Consider the following 17,871-nt stretch of genomic DNA (forward strand, 5'->3'; position numbering starts at 1 on the left):
TTTTAGAGTTTTAGACCACTATTTCCGGTACTTCCGGAACCGGCATAGCCCCGGAGTCGGTTTGTTTAGTAAGTAACTAATATAGCCTACAAATTAAATCGGATTTGAGCTAAATATAGAAGAATTTTTCTATTTTTTCCATCGTCGCTCTAAATCACTGTGTGCAATTTTAAACACACTTTATCCTATGACAGCTTGATGGAATTCAACAGCAACCTATGGAATTATGAGACCTTTTATTTGTCAAAATTTATATGAAAAAGGCAAGTACATTTTTAAAGAATAGAATCGTTATAATAATGTTGTTATAATACAAGTGGGTACAAATTAAATAAAAGAGAATATCAAGGATGGTAAACATCGGATCTGAATGAAATTGCACAATAATTTTCTAAGATAATGAGAGCTTTAATTCGAATTATGATTAGTGAAAATCGGTTTAACCGTTGCTGAGAAATCGAAATGAATGTCGTTGTTGGAGCTTTACTCCGCTATTATCGATGCTTTCTGAAGCGCAAAGCGAGGGCTAAATTAGGTTTATATATCGACTAACTAACAAGATCTGCCAACTAGATGAATTTACCAGTAAGTTTCATAAAAATGTCGCTCGTTTCGCCATCACTTGTGAAAAAATACTAATGAAATTGAAAACTTTTCGCTTATCGTACTGTAACACCGGAACAGAAAGTCGGATCTAGATGGCAGTTTTCACAGTGGTTGCATAGCCTTTCTATATGAGAAACGACTTTGTTTACTTTGAATTGCTGTAGCCTCAGTAATTCATGAATTTTACTTCGTTTCTTTTGCCGAACATTCAGTAAAGGTTACCCCGAACAGACAGTAAACTTTTTGCTGACTATTTCGGTAATAACTGACGTTTGTCAAAATTTGGATTAAGCCTGGGGCTGTTCCCCGCGAACCCACACGGACAGAAAAAAGCGGCCAACATAGATACTTACCAACGTGTTACATTCAATACGCCGGCCGTCGCCGATCGCCAGCTGAAGGCGGGATCTGCCAAAGTCATTACATTATCTAAATATACTATCCTAGTTTTAAGTTATTTGTTAATTAAAATTAGAAAAAGCCCTTGGTATCTTAGAGCTTAAGCAGTGTGCCTTGAAAATTATATAATTGAATAAAAAAAAATTGGATTACTGAGTCTCTCAGCAGTTTTATTTTTTTCGCGAGATGATGCGAATCTCGGATTGTTTTAACCGAGTTTCAACAAAAAAAATGTGCATATATCCTTTCTATAGAAAAAGGCAAAAATCTGACCCTCCGATATTAAAACTTTTCCATTATTTACACATTAATTCTCAAATATTCCCACTTTTACAAATTGGACTTGTGCAACATATGCTCTCTTAGGCAATGATAAAAAGTAAATAAAATACATATAAAGATAGTAGAACCTAGCCCTTTTTCCGGTATGGTCAAAATACTGACCCCATTTGCGGTGCAATGTTTCCACACAATGTTTCACTATCGTAGCAGTAACAGTGCATAGAAATGCCATGCTATACTGTTTCCTTAAATAGCGGAAGTGCTGTCGTGTTTTTCACTCAGTATACCGGATTGATTGCTCAACAATATTTATTTGGCTTCCGCACACAATTTACAGAATAAAGATGCACTATATTTAGACATGTTCATTAAAATTGTTTATCTAGAAAATGCATCTTGAAAGTATTATAATTTCACCTAAAAATTGAGTTGAATCGTAAACTAGAAGATAAGTTTTTTTTAAATTTTTCAATTGGCAAACCACTGTAGGTAACAGTGACTACACTTAAACTGCTTTTTGTCTCACTCTCCGGTTGGAGTGTATATTTTCTTTCGCAGGTTTTTTCACTAGATGCGATCAAGACATTCTGCGCTTGATTTTTTTTCGCTGCTTTGTTCCATTACCCACAATTTTATCGCTTCTTGCATGCACACGTCCATCTTCTTCAAGTTGAGTCGAGATAACAACAACAAAAAACATTTCACACACGTGTTAGGGTATTCCATTTTGGCTAGTCAGCTGTGTGCGCTTCCGTTGGAGTTGATTACGGTGATCTTAGCTAGAGGAAGCTGTTCCATCTGCTTGTTACACGAATTGTAAATCTATGAAAAATTTTCTCGACAGTGCTTGGCAAAGTGTAACATTCGAACAATTTAGGAACATAATCCATTCAAAAGAATTGTACTTTTACCTTTTGATCTAGTATTTAATTTTGGAATAACTATAACCATTGGACATCAACATATCTAGAGGTAACCAAAAGTATAAAATATACATATCATACAGCTTATCATTGGCTCTCTAGAATTGTTTATTTTCTGCTCAAAGCTAGCGACTCAGGCTCTAAAAGACTGAAAGGTCAATACACTTCACAACCCCGAAGACATCTGCTTTCGTCTGACGGTGACCCAAAATGATAGCACCTGTAGAAGCAAACAAAAACAGCCCGCTGCGAAGCAGATTTATTACCGCAAACGTCAAGCACGAACATTTATGTCTATGAACGCGAGAGGTACAATCTCAAATAAATGATTTGTAGTATAAATTCCATTACTTTTCAAACGTAACTGACAGTTGCTGTATTTTTAATACCTCTAAAATACATCGACTCAGTCGGCCGGAAACTTTTCCCAGTACCTACAACGCAATCAACTCTTACCTTTTTTTCTGGCTTAGCGCAGCCTCGTGAATCCACCAGACTGTTGTTGCTGCTCTTGGTGCCACCACCATCAGCATGGATTGGCGCTGAACTTATGATTGATGTTTCTACTCCTGTATCCTCCTCCATCGCTGGCCGTTTCGCCAGCTGTTGCTTCAAAGTTAACAGCTTTTCATCGCCTTGAATGAAAGCTTGCTGGCCAATGTTGTCTTTTAAATGGAGAAACCCGTCTCCACCCATTTTCACACCCGAGCCGGTTAAACTAGTGAGAAGAGAATTTTCCATAAACGTCAGCCCAACGACTAAACACGCAATGGTTTATTTTGAATTTATTGGTACTCCTTATTTACCCAGATTTAATAAATTCAAGGCCAAAATCTAATGTGGCTAGAACAATTATGATGCTATCAGAAACATTCAGCCCATATACAACCCAATATTTTGCACAAGAAAGGATCGGACTTCGAGGTAAAATATATTTAATGACTACTGCAAAAATAAAAAAGCTTACTTTCAAAAAATTGTGTAACACTATCAGAAATTGTACCCTAACTGACAAAAAAAAAACTGAATCGACGACTTCCTTTACGCTTATTTCGGTAGGATAACACTACCCGCGATGTCGCGAAATTGAATGAAGACTTTGCTTCCACTATCGTCACTTTGTGGCTTGATTCGCGTGCAACTTTTTTTTACTGCTTAACGGAATAATCAACACACGAAATACAACAGGAAGGGAGCGAAAAAACAATTGCACTAACGCCTGGAGTGCTGAGATTTCACTTCACACGATTTTACACAGAAAAAAGCACCGGTGAACTAGCGCTGCAACAGGAAAAAAAATACGATGAGCACAAGCACAGAACACTTTTTTTTGTTTACGAAAAAGTGCACAACCGCGGAAACAACAACCAAACAGGTCAACGGATCTCAAGAGACTGACGGTGGAATCTTCTTCTTTCGCCGGTCAGCGTTCATCGTACGAGTTCATGCCAATGTGATTTTTATGTTGTTTCTCACCGAATAATTTCTCATCGACTCACTACGGATGAACAATTTCGTGGATGTTTGATAACGTCATAATAGAGTTAAGGTCAAGTTGCATTGGTTTGAAGTGCATGAAGTCGGATAGTTAACTCAAATAGAAATTTTCGGTTGATTTTCCAGAAGGCCGTAACAGCAAGTGACAGTTTCTCTTTGATTACTTTCTCTTCTATTAATTACCAAGCGGTTTACACGTTTATCACTTAACTCTTTGCATAGAATGATGCTCGAAACGTCCCGGTGGATGTTGTCGACCCGCATCGGCCCGATCATCGGGCCGATTATCGGACCGATTGAGCACGATATAGGGCCGATTGTAGCGCTTCGATCGGCCCGTCATCGGACAATTCTGCACCATTTGCATCAATCGCGTCGACCTAAAAAAGCTTTATGTTTACATTATGTATCGCTAGAGAAACAAAGCGAAGGAATATCAAACAAGGCATTTTCGAGCCGACGTCTCCCCGATAGGGTGTGCAAGAGTGTTAAACATTCTTTTGTCTCGATCATGGAGGCTTTAACCTTTAGGTCATTCGCCTCTTAGGGCCAGAAAAACTCTGGCCCTATGTTTGAGGTTGGAAATCCAACCCCGATATATCTCATCACCTGAGTATTGGATATCCGCTCTCTGCTTTGGTATATCTTCACTCTTTTGTTCTACCGATACACTATGTAAGCTCGAAACGCAATCAAAAGCTTTCGTGCACGATGCGTCCGATGTTCGAATTTACTGGGGTTCGACTTTCAAACAGAACTGTGAAGTCCAAGAAAATCTTTTTAGATCGCATCAAAATAATCGAAAGAGAGAGTGAACAAAGAGAAACTGTCACTTGCTGTTACGGCCTTCTGGAAAATCAACCGAGTATTCAAGTACGATTCACTTGAAAAATCACGTAAAATGGTTTCAAATGTCAAATTGAATATTTTGACGAAAATTAATGTATGCAAACATCCCTTTAAATAGAATAGAATTTTCACATAAAGTTTACGTGAATTGATCAAACGTCTTATAATGTACGTAAATTTCCGGTGCGAAAAATTCGATTTTGAAAATGGTGAACAGTGTAAGTAGTTTGAATATATGAGATAATTTATTTTGAATTACGAATTTTTATCTTAAAAAAAATGTATGCTTGTGGCGAAGGTTATCGGGCTATTGATCATGTCGTTCAGACATGCGTGAAGTATTATTATGTCAGGTTTCAACTAATATTTTTTTGCGTGCCTAAGGTAGACTGTCCATTGTCCCATTTCACGATATTCTTACGTGAAACTTCTTAATCATTTCATTAAGACCATTGGAGTTTAAGTTTAATTTTCAGTTTAATTTTTAATTATTTTATGTACCCTTTCTTCCTCTTCCATGAGTTCAACAAATAGCCAGCTGTCTTGCTTTGAATAAAAGTTAACTAATGTTACAAACAAACCGGAAATAGTTATAAGATCATGTACATAGTACATACAAAAATATTTTTTTAGCAGCTAATCGTTTGATAAAACTAGTGTTTTTGAGAAGATCAACTAATGAACACCGAAATTCTAGTATGGTGTTTAAGGAAAATAGTAGTGATATGTTATATATATATATATATATATATATATATATATATATATATATATATATATATATATATATATATATATATATATATATATATATATATATATATATATATTAGATTTAAATTATTATGTATGGTGGATGCTACGACAAAGAAAAACTATTGTAATGGGGCTGTGCCATAGAAAATAAACGCATTCATAAAAAATAATTTGTGATTTTGTTTTAAATCCATATCAAATATACCAGTTTTGGCAGCCTTACTAACCCATTCCCACGATGTTATCGGTTGCTGGTGGATTTTTCATCAGTTGAATTTAAAGCTACTTTTCTGAAATAAATTATTTAAAGTAAAAATTCCCTGGTATCCAAATGTGATATGACCTTAATGATAAATGATGAACATTACACTATATTTTAACTAAGAAACAAGTAACTCTTACTGGCTAATGCATTAAACAACTTCTAAATGCCAGTCCATTAAAAACTACATGAAAAGAAAGGTGCAAAATATTCACGTAAGTATGATGTGCTTATTTTTTGGGTGTAGATACAGAAGTGCTGCGGTGTCTTATAGTCGGAGTAGAAAGGTATTCGGTGTCCTGGGGTGAAGATGTTCTTTTATCCAATGTCTCACCACGATGTAGAAATTTACACTGACACGAGATAGGGTTTTAGTATCAGTAGTTTTCTTGTGAAATGCGATAAAACTATGTGCTTAGTAATTGCAACTGGACGTGATTTGATGAATGATCCTACAACGGCTATGTTGTTATTTTTGTCCTGAATACGAATTACTTAACCATGCTGCACCTTAATTTAAACTTAATCGTGAATATCTCTTGTTGTGCTTAACCCAAAAACATATTGTTTTTCTCCATAGTCACAGAGAACAGACCTCTTAGTAGAGATCTCAATTTGTGTAAGAAATTTAACGGTCGTTTCAAAAAGCAATCATCAAATAACAATTCTCCTGTAGAGGTGCTTCGAGCAGCCCAGTAATCCCTTATGCGCTCTTGCGTTCGAGCTTTCGTACAATGGTTATTCATGCATGCAAAGTTGTGGGCAACGGTTATCTTTGACGGAATTTTAGTTATATGCTTTACAAAGCTCTTTTGAAAAAGTTTGCATTAGCTTGGATGTCTGTTTTCTGTGCCACAGTACCAGACATATGATCAACAATGTAGGATACAATTTTCAGTAGTTTGAAAGAAAGACAAATAGCTTAAAATCACAGTTTCCTCAATGTTTTGTTTCAACGAATATTAACGAGAAACACTAGTGACCAGTGATGTCAACCCTACGGATTTATCCGTAGATCTACGAATACATGTCTTTCGTGATTTCCTACACTCAGAAAATAATCACATCAAAGTTATGTGAATATTTTCCATCCTACTTTTTACGTAGGGATAGAATCTGTTTAATAAATTATCCGGTGAGAGCTATATGTTTATTAGATAAAAATGTAGTGTAGATGAAATGTAGTGTAATCACAGAGAACAGACATCCAAATAGAGATTTCAATGTGTGTAAGAAATTTAACAGTTGTTTTAATAAGCAATTACCAAGTAGCAATTCTCCTGTAGATGTGCTTCGAGCAGCCCAGCAGTCGCTTATGGGTTTTTGCTTTCGAGCTTCCATAAAATGGTAATCATTGCGTGAAAAATCGTACTCAACGATGACTTATAATGGATTTTTACTTGTATGCTTTTACACAGCTTTTTTGAAAAAGTTTGTACTAGCTTGGATGTCTGTTCGCTGTTGTGTAATGTTCATATCACATTCACCTTCCAGTTCATATCGTATTTAGATAACAGCGAATTGTTGTCACAAAAATAGATTGAAGTCACAAGGAGATTTTATTAGTTTTTTTATATCAATCAATAGGATTTTTACCATGAAAAATAAAACATTTATTTTAGAAAAATAGCATAGAAATTCAATGACTTAAAAAACCATCAACAACTTATAATTTTTATATTTATATATATATAATACTTTTAATTTAATTTTCTTTTCTTTTCAGGAAACGCTTTCGGACGACCAAAGGAAAACTCAACTGTTCTCTACGAATATCCAGAAAGAAGTAGTATATTCTTTTTCATTTGCTTTACATTATTCTCTAGTTTCAGCGATTGGCAGCACTGTCGATCGTTTAACATATCGACCATGTATAATTATTGTATTGGTGTGTACATATCAGTTCTTCCCTTTTTAGAAGTTATATTACTAATCTATATATACATATTTACATTTTAATTCATTTTATCGTTACTTCGAAAGATATTTTAATTCTAATATTTTTCTTTTCAGATTGGATTGTTATATCCTGAATTCAAATTATTATTCAATTATTAAATAATTGTGTTAAATTCATTTTTTTTTAAATATAATCAATTGTATGAATAAACTGGATCATCTTTCTTTTTCCGAGGACGTTTCGAACGTCTAAGACAGCCTCCCGGCAAGTTCGCCGTTGAAGCCTTCCTTTTTCTTCCAACCTTCGCCGGATTTTGCTCTGGGAATCCCCTGAGCAACTCCTCCTCCGAGCCGCTTCCAGCTCCCACCAAAACTTCTTGTTCCTCCAAAACATCCTCTTGTATGTCTCGCGCGTCTGGTGCCAACATTACATTTGGCCTTATTTCCCAAAATTGATTAGTGTTGCGCCGGATTTGATCCCTGTGCGCCATTAGGTTTTTTACCGTCACTGCTAACCTCAATCGGATGAACACATTTTGACAATTCAGCGGTACTGTTTGTAAACAGACTTTTTTGTTTGTTTGTCTGTTGACAAACGGATGAGAACATTCACGGTCCATATCGCCTAAATATAGTTCCAAAACATTGTTAACGATTCGTTTCAGAGATTTATTAAATAAAACTAGCTAGTTGTGAAGTGTAAAGATGATTGTTTGAGATGTGTTCCTCGATTTTGTTTAAATTTGTTTGTAAACAGTACCGCTGAACTGTCAAAGATGAATTCTTGTTCATTTGTGACGTCACGATAAAAAATCTAATTATTAACGCGTTTCCATACTGGATCTGGAATGTATTTGATGAAAATTGTTTTAAAAATGTTGTCTTTACCCATCTATTTGGTAAGTGATGATGGTGGTTTTTATACCAAACGGTATCACCCTCCATCAGATCACTTAAGTCATCCTTTCGACTCAATTTTTTTTTTGTTTCGTTTTGGAATAATTTCCATATTTCTAGGGTTTTTTGTATTGAAATATGTTTTTTATAATTATTTTTATGATTTAATAAATCAAGCATAGTTTTTGGTTTATAATTGAATATATATTCTGTGGGAAATCGCCCATCACTTGTCATATTATTATTTCTATAGTTCATCAAAAATAAATTAATCTGATCATCCAAATCAACATTTGCCAAATCCGGCTCAAATAAAAACTTTTTTAAAACTTCTTTTGTTGTTCTAACAAGTCTCTCGGCCTGGCCGTTACTTGAAGGGTTATATGGTGGACTTTTCAACACCTTAATTCCTTGCCTTTCTAAAAAGTTTGTAAATGAATAAGAATTGAATGGAGGACCGCCGTCAGATACTAAAACATCTGGTAATCCAAATCTCGCAAAATACGCTACCAATTTCTTCACCACCTTCGCACAATCCGTGCCTTTTTTCATCCATTCTACCTCCAGCCACTTTGAGAAAGAATCAACAATCAATAGAAAAGTGTGGTGAGAAAAATGAAAAAAATCGATATGAATTCGACTAAAAGGTCTTGTAGTAGGTGTCCAATGAGACAAAACCTTTGTCTTTGGCACTACTACCATGCTACTACAAACTTCGCATGTTGTAACATAATTTTCAATATCTTTGTTTATCCCAAACCAGTACACTTGTTTTCTTGCCAACTGTTTCATTTTAACCATTCCCGCGTGATTGGCATGCAAAAGTTTAAGTATCCCGCTTTTCATTTTATGTGGAATCACCACTCTGTTTTGATACAATACGCATCCGTCAATTATCTCCAAATCATTCTGATTGGCATAAACGTCTAAAAAGCGATTGTCCAACTTTTTCGGCCAACCATCACGCATAAAAATCATAATCTGTTTTAGGAAAATGTCGTCATTTGACACTTTGGCAATAATAACAAAGTCAATTGGGAAATCGTTGCTAAAATTTATGCTTCTTATAAAATTTTGATCTAATTCTACGGGAACCGACTGCTCTAATGGGAATCGCGAACAGAAATCCGCATTACCCATTTTTGCAGAAGGCCTGTACTGGATTTCGAAGTCATAAATTGATAATTCTAGAATATATCGTTGAAGTCTTGTTACAAATATTGAATTTTTGCCTTCTTTGCCGAATATCCCTATCAATGGCTTGTGATCAGTATAAGCGATGAACTTTTGCCCATAAAGGTATTTGTGAAATTTTTTAATTGTACAAACTAAAGCCAAGGCTTCTAAATGAAGAATTGGATATCGCTTTTGCGCGTCATTTAACGTAAAAGAAGTAAAGCAAATTGGCTTTTCTCTGCCATATATCACATGTGCAATAACACCACCCAGACCATAGCCTGAGGCATCGGTCACGACCACAATTTCTTTCCTGGGATCATATAGAGTATGTTCGCTGATATCAAAGATTGCTTACTATCTTGGAATGCTTTTTCGCAGTTTTTATCCCAAACGAATTTTACATCTTTTCTCAACAAATTGTAAAGATAAAACAATTTGGAAGACATATGAGAAACAAATTTATTATAATAGTTGATTAATCCCAAATAGGATTTCAACTCATTCTCATTCTTTGGCACTTTTGCTCTTTGAATAGTAGATATTTTTTCTGGACTAGGTAGTAACCCTTTTTCGCTTATTATGTGTCCTAAATAATTTAATTGAGAAACAAAGAATTTGCATTTTTCTAGATTTACTTTTATATTTGCCTTCGCAAGCCTATCCAAAACTAAATACAGTTTATTACGACAATCGTTCAGGTTTTCACCCACAATCAGTACGTCGTCTAGATAGCAATATAGTCCAGTAATACCATTCAGTATTTGATCCATAACTTGTTGAAATATTGAGGCGCTAGAAGAAGCACCCTGTGGTAACCGGTTGTAAGTAAACAAACCTTTAATAGTATTTATCACCATGAATTTCTTAGATCGTTCTGTCAAGGCTAGCTGTGTATATGCGCCTTGCAAGTCAAGTGAACAAAAAACCTTGCAATTTGCCAATTTAGCAAATAAATCATTAGCAGAAGGTAAGAGATAAGTATTCGGTATTAAAACTTTGTTTACCGAAACTTTGCAATCAATTACTAGTCTAATTTGGTCATCTTTCTTTATAACTACTATCACAGGTGATGCCCATTCGCTGGTCTTTACCGGCGTTATCACATTCTCTTTCTCTAACTTATCCAAATATATTAAAACTTTCTCCCTTAATCTGAAGGGTAGGTCGTAAGCTTTTTTAAAAATTGGGATTTCCCGTTTCATAATTAAATCTGCTTCAAATCCCTTGATGGGTGTCGAAAAATCTTTTTTGAAAACTTCCGAATATCTGATTTTTATTTCTTTCAAGAAATTATCACCATTTGGTGTAATCATGCTGTTAATTTGTTCATTCATAATAATTCTATTCGAAAAGGTTTTCCTCCATTGAGGAAAGAAAATATCTAACCAGTTTCTCCCAAATAATGGTATGAAATGGTATTCAGTATCCAAAATCAAAATAATCAAATCGTGTTCACACTCATTCAGTTTTACCGAAACATTTGCTTCTCCCTCTATTTTCAGCTTAGAACCGTTGACTACTAATAATGTTTTATCGCATTTGTCCAACCCCTTAACAAAAAGCTTTTTATATTGGTTAAAACCCATTACTGTTACTGTGGACCCGCAATCCACTTCCATTTCTATGCAAATATTTTCAATCGAAACATCAATCAAGCAAGGCTTACTAATCTTATTAAAGGACTTCACATGCATGCACTGTAATTCACCTGGATTCCATTCGTTGTATTCGTCTTCACTGTCCGTGTCCATTTTGTTATCTGTAGACGTCATTTTACCCATCAGTGAGGTGAGTTCCTTCTCTGCTTTGGATCCCGGTTTAGTCGAATCTATAAACTTTACTGCCTCTCTTTTCATGTTTTTTAACTTAAAACATTTCCTTTTTAAATGTCCCTTAATTCCACAATAGTCACATATCATCTCTGTATAATTTCGTTTAAATTTTTTGTCCAAATGATCGTTATTGTATTGATTATGTCTGTTATTGTAGTGATTATTGTATCTGTTGTTAGTATTCCTATTATTGTAATCATTTCTGTTATTGTATCTGTATGTCTGTTTCGTATTTGTGTACTGCTTACTAGTGCTGGGTTTGTTAATATGTTGTGTTTTCCAATCTTGATGGTATTTATAACCCTTGTCACCCAAACGCTCATGAACCGGTCTCTTAATAAAGTTTATGTTTTCCGGTGGTCCATATGGACTATGATTGGAGACGGTTCCGTAATCCGGAAAGAAACTATTTACCTTCAAAGTGTGGGCATTATCTTTAGCCATACACCAAGTCGTAATAAATCGGTCCATTGACTCGAGAGTCAACTTCTCCTCATTCAGTAAAAGTTGTTTCAAATTCTCATCTCGTAATCCAGCAAGAACACGATCTTGAATCGTAAATTTTTTAAATTCTCCGAAACCGCAGAACTCCGCCTGCAGTTTCACTGCCTGTACGAAGTCCTCGGCCGATTCATCCGGTTGCTGAACGCGATGACTGAAACGAAATCTTTGAACCAAATCCGGCTCCGTTTTATCCAATTTTTGTTTCAGTTTATTTATAATATCACCATAAGTAGCTGCCATAAGAACATCTTTAGTAAAAATCATTTTTAATTGTGCATACACAAAAGGTCCACACAAATTCATGAAATGTGACTTTTGCTTTGCATCAGCCACCTCATTGGCTTCAAATGTGAATGCCAACCGATCGGCCCAATCCCCGAAAGAGGTACCTTTACGGTATGGTTCTATAGTAGATACCAAACTCATTTTGTTTGAAAATTTACTCAAGAAAAAAAATATTAAGGAAACACTTTATGTTAAACAACGGTAAAATAAATAATATAATATTCAAAGAAAATCAAAATAAAATAAAATAAAAAATACAAAATGGAAAAAAACACAAGATATCGAATCGATCAGTTTACTTTTATAAATAAAAGTTAAAAAACACTCACCAAAATCACTGTCCCGGCCTTTGCCAGCTGATAATAAATCCCAGAAATTACGCTGTTTTATACCAACCGAACTTTTCCAGTTGTAGCTTCCAAACTGGATAAATTCCTCTGGCCCTCAAACCAGATTATCAATTCCGCAATCCTTAGTGCCAATGCTTTGAATTTCTGTACCCTTCCTTGCTGTAATCTCTTTTTTTTTCTAAAAAATACGAAAAAACAAAACACTCTTAGTATTCAGCTTAATAATAATTCATCCACAATAACACTTTGTTCTATAACAAAACCCTTTTGTTCTAATTGTCCTTCAGAAAAAAAAAATGTGCAAATTTCCGACAAATTGAAAAGAAAAGTATACGATGTTCTTCACAGAATAGTTAAAATATAGTTTTTTTTCTTTTTATCACTAATTTGTTTAATTTAAACAAAATTTATTAAAAAACTTGTTTCCGGCTTACCGCAATACCGTTGACCTCGAAGCTTCAAGGTGAAACACAAAAATTGCAATGGCTGTCCCAGCAAAACCGTCCTCGTGGCTGAATTTGCCCCTTAGTGCTCTGTATTTTTAATTACCTTGATGCTGCCGACAGAAGTTAATTTCTGCTGTGCCGATTCCGAAAGGTCGATGGCTACTGGAATTACCTTTTTCAGCGGTTGAAACAACGGTATTATCTCCTCCTGATGCAACCTCGTTGAATATGAAGATGGCTGCCTAACCCGTACAATGACGCCGATCGCATGTACTCCGTAACTTTGCAGGAAACTCCTCTTTTTCCGCTCATAAAAAACTTATTCACATCAAACGAGCGTTAAAATATTTCACCTCGTCGCCACTTTTATATTTATATATATATATATATATATATATATATATATATATATATATATATATATATATATATATATATATATATATATATATATATATATATATATATATATATATATATATATATATATATATATATATATATATATATATATATATATATATATATAATACTTTTAATTTAATTTTCTTTTCTTTTCAGGAAACGCTTTCGGACGACCAAAGGAAAACTCAACTGTTCTCTACGAATATCCAGAAAGAAGTAGTATATTCTTTTTCATTTGCTTTACATTATTCTCTAGTTTCAGCGATTGGCAGCACTGTCGATCGTTTAACATATCGACCATGTATAATTATTGTATTGGTGTGTACATATCAATAATGTCGTGGGAGTAGGTTTGTAAGGCATAGTTGTAATATGAATTTAAAACAAATTCACAATTCTTTTTTGAGATAAAAAATTGTAATTGAAAAAATTTCTCGAATATTTTCAAACTACTTACAGTGTAAGACTCACTGTTCGCCATTTGCAAAATCGAATTTTTCACAAGGGAAGATAACGTAGATTGTAAGACATTTGGTCAATTGGCGTAAATCTTATGTGATAATTCTATTCATTTTAGGGGAGATGTTCGCATAACATATTCGTTTTGACATTTGAAACCGTTATGCGTGATATTTTAATTAGCTAAAACGGGAGATTTTATGTAAATGATAGATTTATGTATCAAAACTAAGGTATCGGGTTCAACAACATATGAAAATGGTTGACCCTTTTTAAACTAAGCGATTGCTTCGAAGTATTGTGAGATTCAACTACCAAAATCTAGCTCCGTACAGTGCTCACTGTTCACTTTTCACCAGCAGCTGATGCAGGATTCATGCGTGATTCGTGACGAAATATAAAGTTATTCGAAAAAGGCAGACAGCTTTCAGCTGTCACTTTCTCTGTTGTAAAACAAAAAAAAAAGCTTTTTTCGAAACTGCTGTATGTTGTGTGTCGTCGACCTTGTTAGGAAAAATTTTCAATATTTGATAATTTGTGAAAGAAAAAAGTTCCAGTTGTGCACCGAATCATAAATTAACTAGTGAACAATTAAGATAAAGCCGGAGAAGGATAGCATCTGGTTTGGTCCACTTTACAATGTGGGACTCTTCCGTATTTCTCAGCACACGTAAGATTCATTTATTTTTAGCAGTAAGGATCATTGACATTTTCTCATGATGTTTTATTTTTGTAGTCACTCCTAAATTCTATGTGGCTTTGACCGGCACTTCCAGTTTAATTTCTGGTCTGATTTTAATCTTTGAATGGTGGTATTTTCGGAAATATGGAACATCTTTTATCGGTAAGCTTGTATTTGAAAAAAATAAAGTGAAATTTGACTAAATATTGTTCCATAGAACAAGTTTCCATCAACCACATTAGTCCGTGGATTGGTGGTGGGGAAACGCCAACCGAGAACAGCACTAGCACTACGCCGACTACGCAAAGCATGCCTGAATGTAAGGTCTGGCGGAACCCGTTAAATCTGCTTCGCGGTGCTGAATATCAACGATTTTACTGGGCAACCCAGAAAGAACCGTTAACTTTCTATGATATGAATCTGTCCGCTCAGGATCATCAGACGTTTTTTACATGCGAAGGTTAGTGTTTGCTTTGAATTAGTATCTGTTCGAAGACATAAGATCGAATTTTCAGGTGATGCTGGAAAAGCGGAATACGAAATCATGCAAACGGCATGGCGCGAACGGAATCCTGTGGTGCGCATTAAGGCAGCCAACAATGCTATTGAGATCAATCCCGATTGTGCTCCGGCTTACATTCTGCTGGCAGAAGAAGAATCAACGACAATCATCGATGCGGAGAGAGTATTACGAACGGCTTTGAAAGTCGCCGAGGGGAATTATAAAAAATCACAGGCTGTTCAGCACCAAGGCCCCATCATGGAGGGTATTTTCCGCCGGGATACGAACGTGCTGATTTACATCAAACGACGACTGGCCATGTGCGCCCGAAAGCTGGGAAAGTTGAAAGAAGCCGTGAAAATGTTTCGTGATCTTACTAAAGAGATACCTCCCATTATGAACGTACTGAATATTCACGAAAATCTTCTCGAAGCCTTGCTTGAAATGCAAGCATATGCAGATTGTCAGGCTGTATTGGCCAAATACGACGATATTTCGTTGCCGAAATCGGCAACCATTTGCTATACGGCAGCCCTGCTTAAGGCACGAGTTGTTGCGGAAAAATTTTCACCAGATATTGCTTCCAAGCGAGGATTGACGCCGGCCGAGATGAGTGCTGTGGAAGCCATTCACAGAGCAGTAGAATTCAATCCTCACGTCCCTAAGTATCTTCTCGAAATGAAACAACTGATTCTTCCACCGGAGCATATACTGAAACGAGGAGACTCCGAAGCCCTAGCATATGCTTTCTTCCATTTACAACACTGGAAAAACGTAGAAGGTGCATTGAATCTATTGCACTGTACCTGGGAAGGAACATTCCGGATGCTTCCGTATCCTCTTGAGCGAGGTCATTTGTTCTATCCTTATCCCACCTGCACGGAATGTGCGGACCGCGAGCTGTTGCCGGCTTTCCACGAAGTATCCGTCTATCCAAAGAAGGAACTGCCTTTTTTCATTCTATTTACCGCCGGTCTTTGCTCGATAACTGCTCTTTTGGCATTGCTCACGCATCAGTACCCGGAATCGATGGGTATTTTTGCAAGCACTACACTTAACTGGTTTTCGTTGCCGTTTCACTTCGTTAAGGAACGAATCGAAACAATCTGGCCGTGCAATCTGTTGCAACACCTTTCACGAATTTAAATGTTCGGATAAGCCATTTTTTGTTCCTATGATAGCCCATCCTGTCAATGATGGTTTGGATCAGACTAACTTGTACAAGCTCTCCGTGGAACTGGGACCGCATTCCAGCTCCGATTAAAATTGAGATTATGTTTTTTTCATTGTGCTTCAAAGTGATTGCTATTATTGATCTTTTTTTTGATAAGATATTGAAAAAATGCAGGATGGGTCATTATCGTACATATAGACTAAAATCTCTTAATATACGAAACGCTACTTATACAAAAAAGTACTATCTAATGTTTATATTGTAGAAGAATACCTACCGTAAAAATTAGAAACTAAGACAAAATGCGTCTCTCAATGTGTACTTGTGGTATTAATAAAACATACAGCAAAGTCGACTAAAACATGCTGGACAAATGCAAAACAACACTATTGTTTTTTTTTCTTTATTAGTCGTGCAATTTATTTATTTATTCACAATCCACAGAGACCATGTGGTCCAAATGAAATTTCATAATGTACACAACATTAGCTTATATTTCGCTGGGTGACTGATTTCAATTTAAACCAGGTGATACACGTTTAAATTAACTCTGCAGATCAATCACAGCCCCGTTCGCACCGTAGTTAGTCGTATGTGCAATCTGAGAAAGATACAATTCCGAAGATCTCGAGATGGAACATTAATAAGGTGATTTTTAAGAGGTATAGGATTTGATTAAAAAAAACTTTGAGATAATTGATGAAATCTTTATTGGAATCGAGAGAACGATCAATATTGTTTTAATGTTTGAAGGTGATTACATGCAAATATTGGCCGCGCCTCCGCTTTAGATGTCCCATGCGCAAGGTCCAATTTCAGCAAACTCGTGCATTGGTAGCTCTTGCAATGCTTCTAGCTGGTCTTCACTTTAGATGCGGCAATTTTGATAGTTGTCGTATCCATACAACCAGAAATTAGCTTTGTCGCTGAACACAATTTTCAATAAAAAAATGGATCTTTCTCCAACTTTGTCAGTGCCCATTCAAAATTAAATTATAGACCAAACGACGATTCATGATCAAATTATAGACCAAACTGAATAATGTCGTTTTCGCTTGATGCCAAACCTAACCCAGTTTCCACCCTAACTACTGTCAAACTGTTTGTTTGAAGCTAGTTTCGAATCTAGTTTCAACGTTGTTGAACTGAAAATCGAGTCAGTTTCGAACCTGGTTTTATATCAGGTTTGCTCAAACTTCCGTTGCTATGTGCGAACCCAACACAGTTTCGTGAAAAGTGTTTGTTTGATGAAACAACCCTGGATCAGTTTCAGTTTTCTCAAGTGAAAACGACATAAGTTTGACAACGACAGTGTTTCCAAAAAGATACCAGCAAAAAAAATCACCCTTTATTACTTTCATTGAGCAAAAAGTCGTTCAAAATGTCTGCTATTGTTTAGGTGTGATATCAGGCCCGTGCGCAGGGGGGGGGGGGGGCTTAGGGGTTTTAACCCCCCCATGAAGAATTTTTTTTTAAATTAAGTTTCATGAACAATGGAGTACTTATTATATTAAAGTGCAAATAACTGAACCACTTTAATACAATAGAATGCCTTCAATTGAACAAAAAAGTTCAATTTTTTATCACTTTATAAACTGACATAATTTGAGAACCCCCCCCCCCCCCCCCCCCCCCCGTTTTACATTGTCAATATAGTGGATGAGGCCCCTTTTTGCCTTTTGG

General features: G+C 35.7%; 3 protein-coding genes across 10 annotated transcripts in view; 1 reads left to right on the plus strand and 2 right to left on the minus strand.

The window, feature by feature from the left end:
• LOC131439580 (coronin-1C-like) overlaps positions 1-3,608 on the minus strand; it is a 97,577-nt gene extending 93,969 nt beyond the window's left edge. The window contains exons 1-2 of one of the 4 annotated variants that reach the window (XM_058610762.1): positions 3,178-3,608; positions 2,667-2,928 (exon numbers count right to left, since the gene is read on the minus strand). In XM_058610762.1, coding sequence (XP_058466745.1) covers positions 2,667-2,906 — 240 coding nt within the window. In that variant the 5' untranslated portion in view covers positions 2,907-2,928; positions 3,178-3,608. Of the gene's footprint in view, positions 1-2,666 lie in introns of all 4 variants that reach the window. The other 3 variants (XM_058610763.1, XM_058610761.1, XM_058610765.1) reach the window with 3 other exon arrangements.
• A 3,728-nt stretch (positions 3,609-7,336) lies between these two features.
• On the minus strand, positions 7,337-13,697 carry LOC131439582 (tubulin-specific chaperone C-like). Of its 5 annotated transcripts, none has more exons than XR_009231144.1 (3): positions 13,500-13,697; positions 12,500-13,284; positions 7,337-8,316 (listed from the first exon to the last, which is right to left on the minus strand). XR_009231144.1 is itself a non-coding variant. In XM_058610769.1 (2 exons), the coding sequence occupies exons 1-2, from the start codon at positions 12,309-12,311 to the stop codon at positions 8,288-8,290; spliced, it is 1,083 nt and encodes a 360-aa protein (XP_058466752.1). In that variant the 5' UTR covers positions 12,312-12,472; the 3' UTR covers positions 7,337-8,287. The 5 variants fall into 5 exon arrangements, 1 of the variants encoding a protein (XP_058466752.1); XR_009231145.1 differs by lacking the exon at positions 13,500-13,697 and having other exon boundaries at positions 12,500-12,698; positions 12,955-13,330; XR_009231146.1 differs by lacking the exon at positions 13,500-13,697 and having other exon boundaries at positions 7,337-8,098; positions 12,500-13,330.
• A 571-nt stretch (positions 13,698-14,268) lies between these two features.
• LOC131437898 (protein ST7 homolog) lies at positions 14,269-16,572 on the plus strand. Its single transcript, XM_058607552.1, has 4 exons — positions 14,269-14,500; positions 14,567-14,674; positions 14,730-14,972; positions 15,028-16,572. The coding sequence occupies exons 1-4, from the start codon at positions 14,470-14,472 to the stop codon at positions 16,158-16,160; spliced, it is 1,515 nt and encodes a 504-aa protein (XP_058463535.1). The 5' UTR covers positions 14,269-14,469; the 3' UTR covers positions 16,161-16,572.
• The last annotated feature ends 1,299 nt before the right edge of the window (positions 16,573-17,871 follow it).

Source organism: Malaya genurostris, chromosome 3, assembly GCF_030247185.1.
Source record: "Malaya genurostris strain Urasoe2022 chromosome 3, Malgen_1.1, whole genome shotgun sequence".
Taxonomy (NCBI): domain Eukaryota; kingdom Metazoa; phylum Arthropoda; class Insecta; order Diptera; family Culicidae; genus Malaya; species Malaya genurostris.

Excerpts from the sequence above, each read along its gene's own strand:
- LOC131439582 (XM_058610769.1), bottom strand. The coding sequence starts at position 12,311 with ATGAGTTTGGTATCTACTATAGAACCATACCGTAAAGGTACCTCTTTC. Across the intron at positions 8,317-11,257 it reads ATACAACGAATGGAATCCAG|ATCCAGTATGGAAACGCGTT; the intron begins GTGAATTACAGT and ends AATACATTCCAG.
- LOC131437898 (XM_058607552.1), top strand. The coding sequence starts at position 14,470 with ATGTGGGACTCTTCCGTATTTCTCAGCACAC. Across the intron at positions 14,501-14,566 it reads TTCCGTATTTCTCAGCACAC|TCACTCCTAAATTCTATGTG; the intron begins GTAAGATTCATT and ends TTATTTTTGTAG. Across the intron at positions 14,973-15,027 it reads GACGTTTTTTACATGCGAAG|GTGATGCTGGAAAAGCGGAA; the intron begins GTTAGTGTTTGC and ends TCGAATTTTCAG.